Here is a 19161-nt window from a genome sequence, read left to right on the forward strand (position 1 = left end):
GTAGCAGAACATTTCCATTCAGGGACCAAGACAGGAATCATCCAAGGACGAAAATCAAATGGGCTTATCGACATGCCATATACCAAGCAATTGCGGTAACTTGTCGCATTTGACGCCAGCAGAATGAAAGGACTGGCACGAGATGAACCAAAGATTTTGTCATTAGGTTTATGGTCTCAATCTCAAACTGCTAAGCATGAATATACAAACATATATCCAAACGGTAAGAACAAATATCAAGGCAAAGAGCATTTGAGGGTTGTGATTGATATGTATGATTGGGGAGGATTGGGAAATGCGCTCCTTCCCTGGCTGCGCCCGAGTTGCGATATGTGCAAGTGTTACCATTCCATCTTCTCAACTCCTTCTTTGATCCCCGGGAACCGTGCCAGCCGGGGAAAAACAACACATCGAGAATTTATTTATCACCCGGAACACTTTCTATGTATTTCTCCTGAAAAGCGCCTACTTTGGACATCTCGTGTTCATGCTGCTTCAAAATTGCTGGGATAAAACTCCCCGACTGTACCTTGACACTACAAGATGTCTCTGTGGACCAGTGTCCGAAACCATTAATTCTTCGCTTAATGTCTTTCCCCAGGCAATAATATTTGTGGTCTCAATATATGGCCAAGAACGAGACAGTCATACGGAGACAATCCCTCTCTATGCTCGCTTTCAGCCACGAGTTATGGTGGGCAGGGCGACAGAAATCCAAAGCAATACATCTAGTGAAGGGAAACCGCCAAAGTTCGCTGCGTATGCAGAGTGGCATGATCGGTCAAGAAGCTAAGTAGACCATCACCACTGCGATCTTTGGGGCCGCTATCAATAGAGTCGTCCGCTTTACAACCGATACCCACGATGTTTAACGCCCTTTTCAGATATCTATTTCTCTTTGTACATCGCCATTACCCAGGGATTTTTGGCCATGATCGAAAGTGCTGGTACATCTCGATCAGTAGGGGTTGTGCATACCTAGCTATCCAAGTACCGACCCCAGTGGTTTCTATTCCGAGAGCTCGGTATCGAGGCATTTTATCAGCGGGCCGATGTAACTTCCTAATCCGAGCAAATTCCCCTGGTTGTGACTAGTTGATGGTCAGCCGGCACCATGTGCCTGGATATCTCATCCGTATGGAGTAGTGCTACCATACTGAGACTAGATCTTATACTCTGCATTGCGTGCAGTACACCTTACTCCGTACGAAGTACATGCTTGTGGAGCCAACGAAGGAATGTGGGGGCCAAATTGTCTCGTCTGTCAGATCACCGAGAGATGATTCGGCGACTGGTGGATGGGATGTTTGTAAGCACTTGAACGGTCATAATTTACTTTCGAGACATTGATCCCCCAGTTGGGGGCCTTGCAGATGAACGGCGACCATAAAAAGGCTGATGAACACGAACTCGAAGACAAATGGTGTCGGATCTCGGATATAAGAAGCTGGGCATCAGCATCAGCCTGTTTCAATTTTGTTAAATATATACGGAGATATGTTGGCTGTGATCTGTGGCAGTCGTATATGACACACATACTTAAACACCTGGTGGCCGGAATCATATCCACCTCTAGACACCATATCCATGTGCACCGTGGTTTGAAAAATGCCAGGCTTCCTCTTATATCTAGGAGCCATCGTCGCAGCCTCAGCCTGCTTTCTGGTACTTCGAGTGTTATACCGGCTTACCTTGCACCCACTTGCATCATTTCCAGGCCCGAAGCTTGCTGGAGCAACATCACTGTACCAAGCCTGGTATGACTTGAGACCCTCGACCTCATACGTCAAGACCTTCCCCGAGCTACATAAGAAATATGGTCAGTCTCTTTTGTGTTTTCTTCTGGTAAACCAATTCAGGATAATTCCAGAAGCACTACGTTCTGATATGAACCAATCTTCTGATCTTCATGGGCAGGTCCTATTGTGCGAATCCTCCCTAATCAGCTCCATGTCCACGATATCAATGCCTATTACGAGTGAGAGAGTACTCCCAGGAACCTCTCCTTCCATCTTCAGCCACAGCGAGTATCCTGACCTCTAGTGTGTCAATAGAATATTCAAGTCAGGCTCCGGTTTCACTCGCTTCAAAGATCAATACCATCACCCTGCCGGAGTTGGATTCTTCAACATTCTGGACCCCAAAGTCGCAAAACCCTGGCGCGATGCATACATGCCGTACTTTTCCAAGAGTGCCATCGGCCGTCTGGAACCGCTGATCCACGATCGGATGAACACGTTTCTGCAGAAGCTGGATGCAGCTGCCAGTGTTGAAAAGCCAGTCGATCTGAGTATGGGGTATCGAAGTTTGACGAGCGACCTTGTCACAAGCTACATGTTTGCGAACAAGGGCATCGAGACCCTCGAGGTTGAGGACTTTCAATCGCCCATGCTTGTGGCGCTCGAGAAGAATTTCGACTTTCTGCAGTACACCATGTATTGGAACAATTTCTTCTACTGGTTCGCCGGACAGCTTCAGACATTGACCAAGGAACAGACGGAAAAGTTCTTTGCGTCGATCGCGCAGACGAATTGGCTTATAGAGGTGAGTTGTGTATCCGGGGAGAGAAGAAGTGGTTGAGAAGTGGTCGATGCTGAGAGAGTGACTTGTCGCAGCAACTCAAAATCAAGGTCGGAGAGATTATGAAAAAGGGAGGGTCCGGGTCTGGATTTCCGACTGTCTTTGATTGCTGGGCCGCGCCCAATGTGAAGAGGACGTTCATTCCCAGGCTTGATCAATTGTCGGCCGATGCATTTTTGTTTTACGGAGCCGGAACGGACACGACTGCTTACTCGCTGACGTGTGGCACATGGGGCCTGATTCACAACAAAGATGCTCTTACAAAGCTGAGAGAGGAACTGCACAATGCGCTTGGAGCCCCCGATCCTGGCGGCAAGCTCGTCAGTCCTTCAACTCTGGAAAACTTGACCTACCTGGTAAGTACGAGTACACAGTCAGAGCGCTGTGGGTTGAAGAGACGTCCACTGATTTTTGTTTTCAACGCAGAGAGCCGTCGTCAAGGAGAGTTTGCGCATGGGCATGGGTGTCCCTGGAAGGTGAGCATCCGCCTCCGTTCCAGACGGCAACGACACTCACATCTTGCGTTTCAGATTAGGTCGAGTGGTGCCTGCCGGAGGAGTGAATTTGTGTGACAGACAGATCCCAGCTGGAGTAAGTCATGACTCTGCTAGGATGTCAGGAGTTCTCTGTCATAGCGGCAGTAATCTAATGACTTGAGTCGCAGACTGTCCTCCACGCCGCCCATTACTGTTACCACTTTGATCCCGAGGTCTTCCCAAACCCAGAGTCTTTCCTGCCAGAACGGTGGCTGGGACCCGATGCGAACCAACTCGAAACCAAAATGATTGCATTCTCACGCGGACCGAGATCATGCGTCGGTATCAACCTTGCATACGCAGAACTGTATCTCACTTTCGCATATGTCTTTAGTAGATTCGACATGAAGCTGTACAAGACTACAAAGGAAGATATGGATTGGAAGGATAATTTCGTCGTGACCACCAAGGGACACCTAAGGGTGATGTTGAAAAAGGTTGACGACGAATAACCAAATGCATGGATCACACGATACGTACTAAGGACTCAACCAGCCCGTCATTGCCGGGATCGAATGGAAAGAGAACTATAATTTCTATATACTTTGTAAAGAGCGAACAAGGACAAATAAAGGGAGAGTTGTGGATGTGCCGTGTCGCTTTTCCTCCCGATGCCAACGATCGGTTCTGTCCAATCTTTGCTTCGGTGTATAATCATTGCTTCGGTGTATCAAATGCCGACGGCTTTCGAGGACAAAAGAATACCGAGATTTGGGGGAACAACGATGAGCGAAAGGGACTCGGTGTGGGGGAGTTCATTTCCTAGATAAGATATACCAATGACCACCTCCATCCCTTCACTTTTTCATTCCTGTCTGCTCGTGATCCCCGTATTACCACCGGATTCTCTCTGAACAGCATTTCGGAGCCGACAATATGTCGAAGCTCATCGACTTTGCCGAAGGTACGTGCTACTTCAACTCATCTGGGCCCATCGCCGCTCTTGTTCTGCTGTTACTGATCCGCGAAACCGGATGTACACAGTGCAGAAGCACAAGTCCAAGGATTCGTGCTGGGTGATATTGTACGGGACGGTGTACGACGTCACCGACTTTTTGCCCAACCACCCGGGCGGCGCCAACATCATCCTCAAGCTCGCGGGAAAGGATGCGACCGAGGAGTACGACCCGATCCACCCTCCGGGGACTCTCGAAGAGAACCTCCCCGAGTCTGCGAAGATCGGGCCCATCGACCCCCAGACCCTCCCGGAACCCGTCAAGGCCGCGACGGACGTCGGACCTGAACCCAGCCCCAGCGACGAGATCGAGCTGCCCCTCGCGGCGCTGTTGAACCTGGACGAGATCGAGGCGGCGGCCAAGAAGAAGATGTCCAAGAAGGGGTGGGCCTACTACTACTCGGCGGCCGACGACCTGGCGAGCAAGCACTTCAACAACACGGTCTACAGACAGATCCTCCTGCGGCCGCGCGTGTTCGTGGACTGCGAGAAGTGTGACCTCGGCACGACGTTCTTGGGCCACAAGATGGACCTGCCCGTCTTCGTGTCCCCCGCGGCCATGGCGCGGCTGGCCCACCCGGACGGGGAGTGGGGGATAGCGCAGGCGTGCAAGAAGTTTGGAACGATCCAAATCATCTCCAACAACGCGAGTCAGACGCCCGAGCAGATCGTCAAGGACGCCGGCCCGGGCCAGGTGTTTGGTTGGCAGCTCTACGTGCAGACGCAACGGAAAAAGTCAGAGGACATGTTGGCACGGATCAACAAACTGGACGCCATCAAATTTATCTGTCTGACTCTGGACGCGCCCGTCCCCGGCAAGCGAGAGGACGACGAGCGTGGCAAGTTCATCGTCGAAGACCACAGCGCGGCCATCAAGGACGCCGGGGGCACGGAACTAAAAGGAGGCGGTGGCATCGGACAGTCACTGTTCTTCGGGACCGACCCGACTCTGACTTGGACAAAAACCCTACCCTGGTTGAAGAAGCATACAGACAAGCCCATCATCCTCAAGGGGCTACAGACTCACGAAGATGCCTACCGCGCCGCCCAGCACTCGGACCAGGTCAAGGGCATCATCCTGTCGAACCACGGCGGCCGGGCCCTGGACACCGCGCCCCCATCCATCCACACCCTGATGGAAATTCACAAATACTGCCCCGAGGTCCTCACCAAGATCGATGTCGTGGTCGATGGAGGAATTAAGCGAGGCACCGACGTCGTGAAGGCTTTGGCACTCGGAGCAAAGGCTGTCGGGTGTGGCCGCGGGGCGCTGTTCGGCTTGGCAGCTGGTGGTATCGCCGGCGTCGAGCGTGTCCTTGAAATCCTGCGGGACGAAACTGCCACGGCGGCACGATTGCTGGGCGTCGAGAAAATGTCGGAGCTCGGCCCTGTGCATATCAACACCAGGGCTGTTGAGAGAGACATCTATGATGGCCCAGCGAACCTTCCTGGTTTCCAAGGCGCCATGAAGGGCCTCTGGTCCAAGTCGAAGCTCTGAAGCGGCCTGGGATACTCGAGGATCCCATTTTGTCATATTTTTGCATGCGGGAATTTCAGCGTGGCGTTTGCAAACTTTGTCTTCTGGAAAGCGCTTTAGCCAGCAAAGAACAGTGATGACAATCAAAATGCTTTCTGTCCGACGCCAGTGCCAAACCAGGTCCGCAATTCATCCGTCTCTGTCTGAGGACCAGATCCCCCTTCACCCCCGAAGTAGTGTGAAAGCCGCATGTTGTCACCCTCATCGTCCTCCGGCCAGTCTGTCCTCTTCGCAACTCCACCCTTCTGCTCGAGCATATCCTTGACGGTACCCCAGCTGAACCTGCATTCATTTCCGAAACCCCAAACAGGGTCGATTGCAGCCTTCATCCAGCTCACGCACCTTGCGTCCGAAGGATAACCCGACCCCCATGTGACTTCCTGGTCATCGTGTTCTGAGGAAGGCCCGACCGCACGAACGTACTCTTCGAGAAGGGTCTCACAGCTGACGTCCCTCGTCACTTTTGCTACGACACTGGCCGCGCTGACACAGGGGAAGAGGCTGTCGGCTTTTTTCTCGACCGTGATCTTGATGGTTGGGAAAATCAACTGCAGCTTTTTCTGATACACCGAGGGTCTGCCAATGGTATCGACGTAGATCTCGCTGACGTTGACGCCTCGATCAACGACGCCTCTGATCAGCTCGACCGTGGCGTCCATGGCCTGCGCGTTGAGGTTGTAGGAACCTCCGTTCTTCATCATTCCAGCGCCAATGTCCTGGGCGCTGAGTGACTTGATGGCCCAGCCAGACGACTTGTACAAGTCTGTGTCTGCTTGACAAACCGCCTTCATCAAGTTGGCTCGGACGGCAGGAGTGAGGACCTTGGAGTCGTCAAAGTGATACGTCGTGGATAGTAATGACTGCTCCAGTTCGATGGGAAGGTAGTAGACTCCATAGATCATAGGTCCGATGACCGGCCCACGCCCGGCTTCGTCCACACCCAGTACGCAAGGCGTCCCTAGTTCTGACTCGCTGTTGGTCGATATTGCTTCTGGCACAGCACTGTAGTGCGCATAACTTTTCCCGTCCAACAATGCGTCCTCGTGATCTTGAACGGAGGGAGGGACAAAAACTGCAGATGCAGGGACTTCGGAGACGGCAGTTTCTTCTTCCATCGTTTGAGCCAGTTTGGACCAACCACTTATTACGATTCTACAAATTTTGTTCGTCGACCTCTTTGAACAAGATGTGGTCGAGACGCGTACATGGGTAAAGGCCAGCACGCCCGAAACGCGTCCGGCTTTACATCGGAATTGAAATCTCGGCAGAATTCAGTTTACCGCCTTGATTGGCCGCACTAACCCGAATTGACCATTCCCGCGTAAACAACTTGTGGTGTGCGCGAGCATCACTGCATTGAGCGATTGAAGATTCATTGAAACTAGAGAACGGTACCTGTCACCTACAACTTGGGATATTGGCTTACCCGATCGAATTGACCCCTCCATTGCACTCCCTGCGTGCGCCATGGCTCCCCGAGCCCCCGTCCGTCGCGGGCGTGACGATGTTGATTACTCTGCGGTGGGCAAGTTGGGAAGGTGGGATATTGCAGGCCTCTGATCATCACGGAGCAGAAACTGATTGGAAGCAGGCGAACTGGTGTCACGCTGGAGCAAAGACCTGTCGATGCGAACGGAATGGAGGAGATAACGGGAATATTTTCGTCCCCGCGCAAACCCTCTCCGCTGAAGAACATGGTGGTCATGGAAAGCGTAGATGAAGCAGGTATGTCGTGGTTGTAATTGGGAGTCATGTGTCAACGGCACAGAGCCCTAGCACGGCCGTCTGCTACACTTTACGGATCGATACTAAGAATACCAGCATCAAGCCTGACTCCTAGACAAACACTGTCGGCCTCGCGACGAACAACTCGGAATACGCCGGTGCGGCCGCCTGCGTCTTCTTCGCCTCGGAAAGCTGGGATCAGTGGAACTGCTAGAAGAAGCAATGGAATGGATATATTCTCTTCGAGGAAAAGCCAACGGTTTGGACACCAGGAAGATCTTGAGAACACGCCCAACATCGGCAGTGTCAGACAAATGCAACAACCCAGCGTCAGCCCCAGCCCAGAAAAGTCGCCGTTGCGAGATATTACAATGCACAGCACACCTTCGAATGGGAGGTCTAGAATGAGCATGGTCCAGATAGAGAGGGAACTGAGCGAAGTCCGCGAACGTGCACCCTCCTTCGAAACTTCACTGCCAGACATATCCCATGATCCCGCGCTAGATGAGGGGCATGCATTGCCCACAACCGAGGACTACGGTCCGACACCCAACGAGCAGGAAGAGGCGCCTTGGGAGGAAGAGGGGGAAGCAATGGAGGGTCTTGGTAGCCCTGCGCAAGAGCTAGATGATGAAGAGGCAGACCAGACTTTCGAGCCTGAGCCTGAGCCTGAGGTCCACCCCACGATGCACAACGAAGCAAATTCACGAAGGAAGAGAAAATCGGACACGGTTGAACATGATGAGGAAGCGGCGGTTTCGCCTGTAGCTCGAAAGGCTCGGAAACTCAAGGACAAACAACAGGCATCAACCATAGAAGTATCCCAGAGGCCGACGGAAAAGCAATCGCGATCACCGAAACCAAAAGGCAAACAACCTCTGAGGAAGAAGGACGCCAACGTCCCAATGTCGTCTCGACAGGAGCAGGAACTTGAGAACATCATTGAGAAGGTGAAAGCAAGGCCTGGCCCACCAAGATCTCTGTACATATTGCGTCGCGAAACGCCGGCTGATGATGGCGTTACGCACACCCGAAGCGGACGTGTCAGCATCAAGCCTTTGGCGTACTGGCGCAACGAAAGATGTGTCTATGGAGGTAGTCCTAAGAGTGGTCTCGCAGATGGCGCTCGATTTCCCTTGAACAGCATCAAAGAAATTGTACGGACGGAGGAAGTCGAGAGTCAAATTGCAACGCAAAAATCGAAAAAGGGCAAGAAAACAGCCAAAGGTAAAGGCAACAGCAAGCCACGCGCAGCGTCAGCCGAGTTATCAGAGTCTTCAGATTCTGATGAAGACATGGACGTCGACGGGATGCCGAAAGAAGATCCCTATGCGGAGCCGTGGGAGACGGATTCCGGAACCTTGCGTGGGTTTGTTTCGTTGTGGGACACTCAAGAACAGGCGCCGATGGAAGACGAGGAGGAAATCGAGATAGCCCACGCTCCTGCTGCCATCAAGACGCGAGAAGTCAAGGCTTCAAGCCTCAACGAAGGTCCGACATTCCGCTACGCCAAGTTGTTGAGCACGAATTTCTTTGGATCAGGCCTTGTCGATCTGCCGCCCGGTGGCATCAAGAGACCTAAAAACAGCCGAAAGATGCATATGAGCTTCTACGTCGTCAAGGGTCGGGTCAGTGTGACTGTCGGTCCCATTGATGGTGACGAAACCGGAAGTATGAATCGATTCAGCATCGGCAAGGGTGGTTTTTGGCAAGTCCCGAGAGGTGAGTTTGATTTCTACAGTCTTGTTCCATGGTGTAATCGACATGCTAACACGGCCGTTGTATTTATAGGTAATCAATACTCGATAGAGAACGAACTGGAGAAACCGGCTCGTGTGTTCTTCAGCCAAGGGTGCGAGCTCGTACCTTTTAACGAAGATGAACAATGATCATCACGGTATAATACAAACACACTCGCACAAGTTGGGCATTTGGAACCCTCAATGTTCGACTCTACGAACTCGAAATTACGATCTCTCTCGCTTTTCAGGGCTCTGTGCGAGTGTTGTCAGTAAGTGGTACATACGTACCTACTCTGGCTTCATGATGGTGGTGTGATTGATACGAGTACTTCGTACGAAATACTATGAATATAATGAAAACTTTTGTCGCCATGTCTAGAATTATCATCACCTTGACAATGGAAATGCCCATGCATCGTTCGCGCAAATTGTTGTAACCTCTATATTGTCCGAGGTCTTTTGTTCATCAATACGTACGGCGAGATTGCTCTGATGCCTTTTCCTGCTTTGCCCGTTTTGGTCGCGCCCATTGGATAGTGTGTTGACATTACACACCCATACCCAGGTACGAGTAGAGATACCAGCATAATGTCTTTAATCCCATTCCAGTGGGCATCAGTCCGCCTCGTGATGCCCTTCGGTCGTAGAACAGTCATGAATGGGCTGGGTATGTGTCAAGAGATTCACTCCCGCTCCCTCGCCACTCGTACTCTGTCATTCCCAGGTGGTGATGACCTCCTGGCTCTCCAGCTCTGAATGCTTTCCGAGTATCGCCAAACGATGTTTCTTCAGAACACCGTAGATGGTGCTCGTCCTCATCTCCGATCACGGCACGCGCCAGCCTCCAACCATTTTCTGCAACTGCAACGTGGCAAGACTTTAGGGGTACCTCATCTCCTCTCAGCATATCGAAGCAGATGATAATCATGGGGAAGGTAGAGAAATCACACCTCGTTCAAACTTCTTCCATGTCCTCATCCAGACCAAGCGGGGCATACTGCTCTCCGACCTCGACCTTTTCTGGTCTCGCAAACACACCGAATTTCGCACCGCATTCAAAAACCTTGACCTTTTTCGTCGTCTTTTCCTTTTTCTTGCCTTTCGTTTCGTCGTCATCGTCGTCGTCATCGTCATCGTTCGAAATTGTCACCTCGACAAGCACACTCCCGTCGTTCCGTCCCACGGGCTCGTCCAGTTCGACGCCCACCCACACGCACCCTGCCTCCCGGGCACCTCCCAGCCCCTCGATCGCTCCGACGAACCTGACGGTGCCTCGCCTCGCGTCGTCTTCGCCGACCCTGCACCTCTGTCCCACGGTGATCCCTCGCGAGGCGACGGCCTCGGTGTCGACCCTCGTCCGTTCCTCCGCCAGCTCCGCGGGCGACTTCTGGTCGGGGTCGAACCGGCCCAGCTTGGCCCGCCTCTTCCAAGCGAGCACGCTGTCCTCGAGCTTCTCGTACTGGGACGCCGGCATCTGGTACTTTTCGACCGCGGCGAGGTCGGAAAAGTCAAACTGTTGCCGCGCCGCCGCGGGACGGCCGTCGAGGATCTCAATCTCGCTGCCTCGAACGAGACCGTAGGCAGGGTCTCCCACCAAGCTGGAATCGTCGGACAAGGTCACCCAGCCGGGAGAAGACGACGAAGGGTCTCCTATACGGCCGCCGTGGCCACGAGTGCGGAGGGTCTGGAAAGAAGCAGGGATCCCGGTCACGGGTTCGAGTTTGGACTTGAGTTGTGATATGGTCCATGACGGTGTGATTCGTCGCTCGGCCGACAAAAGTGGTGGGTTATTATTGGTGTCGTTGGGAACGACGATTTGAACCGAAATGTCGGCGGGAGTTGTCATGGTTGTCATTTTTATGTTTCTTATCCACGGTCAAGGTCAATGATCGAGCTTCGTTACGGAAGAGCAAAAGGTAGATGTTGTCCTAATGAGTATATCGAGGTGTGAAATTCGTGGGCATCAACAATTTGTGCTTCAGTGACAACTTGATGCCTGGAGTTGTTACAATATAACGTGATAAAAATTCAGGGGGCGAAAAGAACGACAGAAAGTATGCCGAGATACCCCGCCGTACTGGCCGCTGACCCTCAACAAGCCAAAATAGTATTCGTTTGCTTCTATCCGTACAGTACATTGTGATTGGCATCGCTAAACAGCACCACTATCGAGTCACTTCATCGACTCTCTCAAAACTGTCATCACATCAATAATCAAGTGAAGAGATAGAACTTTCTGGTTCTTCTTTGGCCACTCGAACTCACTTTCTTAGGACCATTTGGTTGCTCTCTCGTGCAATCTTGCCGCGACATATCAGACGCTGAGATGCCATGACCACTCAACGGACAGCCGACATTATTTCTCCAGCTCGACCTCGTTGAGTCTCCACCTCAATATCTTGCCGGTGGGTGATCGAGGGATCTTCTTGACAAAGGTCACTTGTTTCAAGTGCTTGTATGAAATCAGTTTCGATGCGACCAAGTCCTTGACGTCCTGTCCGCTCACCCTGTTTTGAGCTCGTTCGTCTTGAGGTTTGTCCGACAAACCACTCTTCTCTGTGCTGACAGATTCCAAAGGTCTTCGCACGACATAGGCACAGAGCATCGTTTGAGAAATGCCTTGGCCATTTTCGGTTTGGACACCGTAAACAGCTGCATCGACGATCTGTGGATGCTCTAATAAAACAGTTTCTACCTCAGTAGGCGAAACTTGCCAGCCATTGACTTTCATGATCTCCTTTCGTCTTCCGTTGTAATACAACTTGCCACCTCGGACGAAAGCGAAATCCCCAGTTCGATAGAATCCTTGACGATCGAAAGAGTCAACGGTGGCAGACACATCGCCAATGTAACCGGAAAACAACGTCGGTGATCGGATCAAAGCCTCCCCTATTTGTTCTTCCCTTCTGATGTTGTGACCATTGCAGTCGACCAGTTTCAGCTCGACATCAGCCATCAGCCATCCTATACTTCCAGATGTGTCTTTCTCATTCCAAGGGACAAGGGTATGCCAGCCGGCCTCGGTTGTTCCCCAACACTGGGCAACGTTCGCGTCCCTTTGTAACCTTGAAGCTAGCTTCTCCTGCACATTTGGATTCAAAGTAGCCCCCGCACATATGACGTAGCGCAGGCTCTGAAGATGTTGAATGTCTACACTTGACAAATGAGCCAGTGTCCCAAGGATGGGAGGGACGACTGGCGCATCGGTGATGTCGAACTTTGATATTGCCTGCAAGAAGTCTGACAGGTTGAACTTTGGCAGGAAATAGGTCTGCATGCCGAGACGGAGGGGAAGGACAAGGGCAAGGGGCGCTGCAAATGCGTGAAAGACAGGCAGACAGATGAGCTGTGATGGCTGTGATGAATGTCAGCCTGAGACAGGTCATGGAAGTACAAACGTCAAGGGATGACAATACCTGATAATTTCTGGTTATGAACTGCTTCTCCAACGCCGCTGCCTGTGCAACAACGTATCGATGTGGAATCATAGCCGCCTTTGGCAGTCCAGTTGTCCCACTGGTCATGGCGTACAATGCCAGCCGGCCTTGGAGGGATCTGCCATGTTCGAAAAGAGGCACCGGATCATATTCTTCGGAGCCTGCCAATATTGTCTTCCAACTATGACACCCGTGGATGTTTGGTTCTTGGTTATTTTCGACGAGGAAGATGTGAGAATTCGGAATGTTACACTTTGAGGCTACTTCTGCGATTGACCCCAGGCAACCTGGTTGAGTGAAGATGAACTTAGGGTCTGTAAGGCGGAGATGCCGTTCGAGCTCGGTAGAGGTATACGCAGGATTGATGGGCGATGCAATTGCCCCGGACCCTATGATTGCAAGCCACACTAGGGGATACCAGATCTATCATGACCCAGATCGATCCGTCAGCAGAGTTACACAGCAGATTGTGAAGAAGCGGGGGATGGAAACGGCTGTTGTTCTGAGCAACAGAAGAAACGCACGTTGTTAAAGGCGTGCAGGCACACACAGTCTCCTTCCTTCACACCAAGGTTTTTGAGGCCGTTGACAAGTTGACACACTGTTGTGTACGCTTGAGACGCCGAAATGGACTTGGTCGGATCTTTTGCATCGATAAAGATCTATATTGACGTTTGCATTAGCTTGAATCTTAGCTGCAGAAATTCTGACGCTGAAGCAGCTTACCGGCTTGTTCTTATCATATTGACCAAGATTAGCGAACGCAAAGGTCACGATATCTGTCGTCAAGGTTTCTTTGGACCAGGAGAGGAGAGATTGTGGTGAGGTCCAGATGTGATCTGTGGTGGAAGCTGACGACAAAGACATTGTGTAACAATGGCTTGCAGAGAGAGACAGGTGTCACACGTTGTGTCGAGAGGACAAGGATAGCGGCAGGTCAAGTTGCACCGAGAATACAAGATAGGATGTTCCTTGTCAGAAGACGGTGGCATGTAGAGTACGGATAAGGTGACGGAGTCTGTAAGATGATACACATCCAAGGACGGCAGATGAGGCAAGAAAAGGCACAAAAGGCAGGACAGAGAAGTGCAAGGTGTGTTACATGCACTTGATGACAGTGAAGAGCGTGGCATTGTGAATCAGGTAAGATTTCCCTGGATCTGAAGCAATTGTCTACATGATACTACTAATTGGGTATCTCATTACCATGTACTGAGGAAGCCAAGAGACTGACCAGTCGAGGCACAGGTCACTGTGAACTGATGAAACAAGACACTGATTGCATGGACGTCTCTATCACTGCTTGGTCAGTTTCGCATCTGGCCACAGAATATCCAGATGGACTTGGAAAGCAGTCATTTTGTTGTAGCCTCTGCATTTTGACAGCGGCATCATTAGTCAAGATGGTCACCACAACTGACGAGGCTTCTTGCTGATGCCTTGTATTCCTCCCGCTACTGGGTCTTCTTTTTCCACTGGTGAGATTGATATTTGGGAAGCACTACCGGCATCTGGTTCATTGGTTACCAAAACCCAAATACAGCTGCCCTGTGGCCTCGAATTCAATTCCACGGCCATGGAGTTACGAGTATTCTTAGGATCCTGGTCAACCTACCTTGCCCGTCTGTCCACCAAAGGTAGCTTCTTGTTGGTGTTGTATGCCTGAGCCAGGTATCTATGGTCTATCTACCTGCCACCGAGTGTGTGGATAGATTCAGATCCCTCCTGCCTCTGTTGGTCTTAGACGTCCCGGACTGGCAAGAGCATATCATCATAGCACATTATTGCTATCTAGGCCTCATATATCGAACCGACAGCGACCATGGTCCATGGTCTGCCCACCTCCCTCTCACTTACATCTGGATCCTGGGCCTTTGTCTTGATTTCTGTCACTCCTCGGCTTCGCTTGTAGCATTACTCATTGTCCACGTTTTCGAGTCACCTCGGATCCCTCTTTCGCCTCAGCTTCACCCCCTTCACGCCGTTCTTTGTCTTGTCTGGACCGTTTGGCCGCCACCCACTTGAATGCACTCACCGACTCCTGTATATGTCCTCCGTGCTATCCTGGCCACCATCTGGTACCGTGTAGGAGGATCTGCGGCACGTTGTTGCATCACCCCTGTTCCGATCTCTCTGTCCGAGTTCGCCCATCTCGGGTCGAGTAACCTTGTACACCCGTTGCTGCTGGTTTCCAACCTGATTGAGGTCGTATAAAGACTGAAGAACCTTGCCATATCAGATTGATAACGACATTCTGGATCAAATGCACGGAGATTGCTATGACTCTCAATCAAACAAACCACCAGGGGCAGAGCCTTTCGTTGTGAGTGACTCCTGGCCTATATCTGCCTCACACAGTCGTTGTGACCGCCCTGCACACCGCCCTCCATGTATATCCTTTCACTTCACTCAAGGCAGCACGGGCCTCTTTGTTGGCTTGAATTGATGACTTGAGTTGAAACAGTCCAACGTTTGTAAATGTCGTTCCCATTCTGTTGGTCAAGATGATGACGAGATGATCTTGCCGTCCTTGTTCGTTCAGTTGAGTTGTGGTCTTTGCTACGAACTGACTTGCTGACGTCTTAATGAACATACAGTGACGCCGGAATGGCTTCGAGTGCTCATCCACTCTCACTCTCCTCCGATCCCGAAGACAGATATGTTCCTATTGAGACAAACACCACCAGTTCACAAAGTCATGGTCAAGAGGAGACCTTTTCTCTTGACTCGCCTTATCCAAGATCCCAAACAGAATCGTCAGAGGCCACTGCGTGTTCTCCTATCAGTTCTGAAATCGTATTCTCTAAATACTACCCTGTCCACGATCGAACCTCCTCCAAATCAATGTCGACGATGGTGCACGAAAAACATCCTGCGCCGACTACCACAATGCCGGAGAAGAAGTACCACCGCATCTTGCGTAACCTACGGTGGACTGTCATGTCGGTCTATCGACGCCTCAACATCCTGGTTCTCGCTATAAACATAACAGCTATCATAGTGCTGGCTACACAGCATAAGCTCCTGACCATGTCACCCGCCACCGCTGCCACTGCTGTGGCCTTCAACATCCTGTTGGGTGTTTTGATCAGGCAAGAACTCGTTATCAACGCCCTTTTCTGGTCATTCGGGAAATGTCCTCGATGGTTTCCACTTTGGATCCGTCGTCTGGTAGCAAAAATATATCATCTGGGCGGCGTGCATAGTGGAGCAGGAATGTCGGCGGCACTCTGGTTTGCCTTTTTCAATGCTGCCATTGTCAGGGCCTACAAACACAATCAGCTGCAAATTCACCGAGCTGCGACATCTACCATCACGGTATTGCTCGACGTTCTCTTTGTTGCTATTCTATGCACAGCACATCCAGGCGTTCGCTCACGCATCCATAATCTGTTTGAGCTCATTCATCGCTTTGCTGGATGGTCTGCGGTGATTTTGATCTGGGCACTTTTCGGATTGCTATCAGATGCAGAAGCTCACGCCACCGACATTACAGTCTTGCAGGTCATGGTCTACAGCCCAGTCTTTTGGGCCCTCCTGATCATTACTATTTCTATTGCACTACCATGGGTCTGGCTACGAAAGGTTTCGGTCCACGCAGAGCCTCTGTCCGACCATGCAATACGCCTGCACTTCACATACACAAATCTCCCGCTGTGTGCAGCACCTCGACTGTCTGACAGCCCGCTCCTGGAATGGCATGCATTTGCAGGAATACCTGCCGAAGATGGTCAGGGGTTTTCTGTGCTTGTGTCAAAAGCAGGTGACTGGACGTCTCGTCTGATCAAGTCGCCGCCAACCAAGCTTTGGGTTCGTGGTATTCCTACAATGGGGGTCCTGCACATCGCTCCAATCTTCAAAAAGATGGTCCTCGTCGCCACAGGTTCCGGCATCGGACCTGTACTATCGTTGTTGGCTAAGCGGGATATCTCTTGTCGGATACTATGGTCGACTCCTCATCCCGAGCGTACCTACAAGGCCGGGGTCATCGAGGCTGTTCAAAGAGCTGATCCTGAGGCTGTCATTATCAATACTACCGTTGCTGGGCGTCCAGATCTGGCCCGATACACCTATGACCTGTACATGTCATCTGGTGCTGAGGCATGCTTCATCATTTCCAACCCGAAAGTCACAAGACGCGTGGTGTACGCTTTGGAGTCTCGAGGTGTACCGATATTCGCACCAATTTTCGACTCTTGAAGGCAAATCCCGTATGAGAGATAAAGGAAGATTAAGATTCAAAGGCACATGCACATATGGGTGCGGCCGGGGTCCGCGGAGGACACATCTGTCGTCTACTGCAACGACTTTTACGAAGTTCGGGATTCACATAATTATTTCCCTTGATTTGGGCTTGTACGTTGTCAAGATTACAAGAACACAATATCCTTCAGAGGCATATTTTCCTGGCACATCACGGCATCGGTTTGTATTGTATGAGGATCAAGGCCCACAGGCAAGAGATAGATGAGGCCACAATATGGTTTGAAGACGATATTCTTCGCATGGTAGCTTTGTAGTTCGATATCGCTGATCACCTCACAAGAATGACCCTTATTGAAATCAGAGTTCAGAACTTTGCAAGCAGAATGCCAAAGTGGCGGGCCAAATGCCTCCGTCGCATCATTATCCCTCTTTGTTCAAAAAGGATCTAATTTGGGATCATAGTTGGACTTTATACTTGATGTACGTGACTGACCATCGAGGTTTCTATTGTAGGCGCGCACACACAAGATCAGGACCAAGCGTTATTTGATTATATTGGTAGGGACCTAGTTACTTGGGTACATACGGTGCAGACGCGGCTCCATTTTGTCATGAGCCTAGGTAGATGGCGACCTGTAGAGGGTGCCACTCTGTTAAGATTGTCGGGTCATTTGACGCATATACCAGAGATTTATTCGTCGGCAAACAGCCAACGGCCGCCGCCCCTTTTGGCGTCGCAGTAGCGCCTCTCGACCTCTTCGCGTTCGCGCTGCCTCGCGCGTTCACGGTTCTCCCGGTCCTCCTGCGTCGAGGGGAACTCGGTGTTCCAGAAGCCGGGAGGGGACTGGGCCCGGTCGAAGGTCTGGCGGTGCGCCCGGCCGTACAGGTCCGCCAGTCTCTTGGCCCGCGCCTCGTGGACGAGGTTCGCGCGGGCGACGGCCGTCAGGTTGCGGATCTTGGCCTCGGATTCCGGGCCCGGGCCGAAAAAGGCCAGCAGCAAGTCGTCCTCCGAGAGGTCGTCGTCGGTCACGGGGAGGGTGTCGGCCAGCACGCGGAACTGGTGGCCGCAGCACTCCGGGCGGACGCAGCCGGGGAGGCACCTGCGGGCGCTGCGGCCGCGCACGACCTCGTCGTAGGCGTAGTCCACCCCGCCGGTATAAGCGGTGTTGATCTTGAAGTGCGTCAGGTTCAGGCGCGCGACCGGTCGCGAGCGGAATGGTTCGTCGTCTTCGGGCCCCGGAGGAACATTGCGGGAGGAAGACTTTGGTGGGAGGAATGGAGGTTTCCGGACCGAAGTGGTGCTGCTAGTGGTGCGGTTAGTGGTGTTGGGCTTGGTAGTTGTTGCTGTTGCTGTGGCGGTCGACGGGTTGGTGGTGGTGGTGATGGTGCTGGTGCTGGCGGCTTCCCCGGACGGTGTGGATGTTTGTAACTTGTGCTGCTGATGCTGCTGCTGCTGCTGCTGATACTCTGTAGTAGTAATAGGAGAGGGCGTCCCTCGTGATTTGCGGGATATAATACTCGTACTTCCGTCGGACCGTGGAAGGAGCACTGATGAATTTGCGGCCGGAGTCGTCAGGAGGGCTTTGAGACGGTTTTTAGAAGCTATGGTATCGTCGCCGTTCCCTTCAACGGGTTTCTCACTTGCCAAACCATCAGAGTGTAGGTTCTCGCTGTAGTCCTCACCATCCTCGGCTACGGTGGGAATCGCGTCTGCTCCTCGGTCGCTGTGCCTTTTGAACTTGGGCCGCGTGGTGGGTGTATTGGCGGAGCTTCCGGTTGTGACGTTGCCTGTAATTTCTTTGAGGACTTCTGGGCTTCGACTCCGCGCCCGTTTTCGTTTCGTAGTTCTGGGACTCGTCGTATTGGCGTTGGCGTCGGCATCGTCAGACAAGATAATCGGGGAAGAAACGCTGGGATTGGAGCAACGCCATTTACGTTCCCTTGCTTGGAAAAGACGCAGTTTTGATCTGAGTTGGTCAATCTCGGCTTGCTTTTCGACGTCCTTGCGGAATAACTGTTCAAACTGAACTGTCATCTCGGAAAGTTGGTTCTGCTTTTGTCGTGACTCTTCCAGCTCGTGCCTGAGTTTCTCGTTTTCTTGGGCGAGAGACTCGTCAAGCTGAGTAGATGGCACGGGGGCCATGAGCCGCTTGCTTTGAAGATCCGAGAGCTCATTTTTGAGTCGCTCATTTTCTTCTATTAGATGTTGGTCGGGAGGATCGATGGAAACGCTGCTCTGCTGGCTCCGGATCTGATCAAGTTCGAGCTTGATCTGCTCATTTTCGAGTCTGAATCTCTCTATAGTCTTGTTGCTCTCGTCCAACTGACGCAGAAGCGTCTCGCTATGTTGCAGAGCGAGTATCAACGTACTCGTCAAAGTCTGTGGTGTTGGGTCCATTGCGTTGGTTGTTCACAAGTCGCGTGCATCAGACGCGGGTACGAG

At 51.8% G+C, this 19161-nt stretch overlaps 6 protein-coding genes across 7 annotated transcripts; 3 read left to right on the forward strand and 3 right to left on the reverse strand.

Moving 5' to 3' along the window:
* Nucleotides 1-1608: 1608 nt before the first annotated feature.
* Nucleotides 1609-3608, forward strand: PV06_09873 (uncharacterized protein; the record flags this gene model as incomplete). Its single annotated transcript, XM_016411353.1, has 7 exons — nt 1609-1819; nt 1918-1978; nt 2055-2513; nt 2603-2936; nt 3007-3056; nt 3111-3171; nt 3245-3608. The coding sequence occupies 7 exons, from the start codon at nt 1609-1611 to the stop codon at nt 3566-3568; spliced, it is 1500 nt and encodes a 499-aa protein (XP_016258107.1). The 3' UTR covers nt 3569-3608.
* A 384-nt stretch (nt 3609-3992) lies between these two features.
* Nucleotides 3993-5569, forward strand: PV06_09874 (uncharacterized protein; the record flags this gene model as incomplete). The annotated part of the gene is made up of 2 exons (XM_016411354.1): nt 3993-4020; nt 4101-5569. 2 exons carry the CDS (start codon nt 3993-3995, stop codon nt 5567-5569), a joined length of 1497 nt encoding a protein of 498 aa, XP_016258108.1.
* PV06_09875 (ribonuclease HII) lies at nt 5481-6794 on the reverse strand. Its single transcript, XM_016411355.1, has one exon. The coding sequence runs from the start codon at nt 6721-6723 to the stop codon at nt 5692-5694; it is 1032 nt and encodes a 343-aa protein (XP_016258109.1). The 5' UTR covers nt 6724-6794; the 3' UTR covers nt 5481-5691.
* Nucleotides 6795-7075: 281 nt separating this feature from the next.
* PV06_09876 (uncharacterized protein) lies at nt 7076-9222 on the forward strand (the record flags this gene model as incomplete). Its single annotated transcript, XM_016411356.1, has 4 exons — nt 7076-7146; nt 7200-7333; nt 7430-9055; nt 9125-9222. 4 exons carry the CDS (start codon nt 7076-7078, stop codon nt 9220-9222), a joined length of 1929 nt encoding a protein of 642 aa, XP_016258110.1.
* Nucleotides 9223-9390: 168 nt separating this feature from the next.
* On the reverse strand, nt 9391-11062 carry PV06_09877. Of its 2 annotated transcripts, none has more exons than XM_016411357.1 (2): nt 10026-11062; nt 9391-9964 (listed from the first exon to the last, which is right to left on the reverse strand). In XM_016411357.1, exon 1 carries the CDS (start codon nt 10928-10930, stop codon nt 10031-10033), a length of 900 nt encoding a protein of 299 aa, XP_016258111.1. In that variant the 5' UTR covers nt 10931-11062; the 3' UTR covers nt 9391-9964; nt 10026-10030. The 2 variants fall into 2 exon arrangements, with proteins under 2 accessions (XP_016258111.1, XP_016258112.1); XM_016411358.1 differs by having other exon boundaries at nt 9783-9952.
* Nucleotides 11063-17256: 6194 nt separating this feature from the next.
* PV06_09878 (uncharacterized protein) lies at nt 17257-19142 on the reverse strand. Its single transcript, XM_016411359.1, has one exon. It carries the CDS (start codon nt 19114-19116, stop codon nt 17410-17412), a length of 1707 nt encoding a protein of 568 aa, XP_016258113.1. The 5' UTR covers nt 19117-19142; the 3' UTR covers nt 17257-17409.
* Between the last annotated feature and the right edge of the window lie 19 nt (nt 19143-19161).

The sequence above is a fragment of the Exophiala oligosperma genome (assembly GCF_000835515.1).
Source record: "Exophiala oligosperma strain CBS 72588 unplaced genomic scaffold supercont1.11, whole genome shotgun sequence".
NCBI lineage: Eukaryota > Fungi > Ascomycota > Eurotiomycetes > Chaetothyriales > Herpotrichiellaceae > Exophiala > Exophiala oligosperma.

Excerpts from the sequence above, each read along its gene's own strand:
- PV06_09875 (XM_016411355.1), bottom strand. The coding sequence starts at position 6,723 with ATGGAAGAAGAAACTGCCGTCTCCGAAGTCCCTGCATCTGCAGTTTTT.
- PV06_09877 (XM_016411357.1), bottom strand. The coding sequence starts at position 10,930 with ATGACAACCATGACAACTCCCGCCGACATTTCGGTTCAAATCGTCGTT.
- PV06_09878 (XM_016411359.1), bottom strand. The coding sequence starts at position 19,116 with ATGGACCCAACACCACAGACTTTGACGAGTACGTTGATACTCGCTCTG.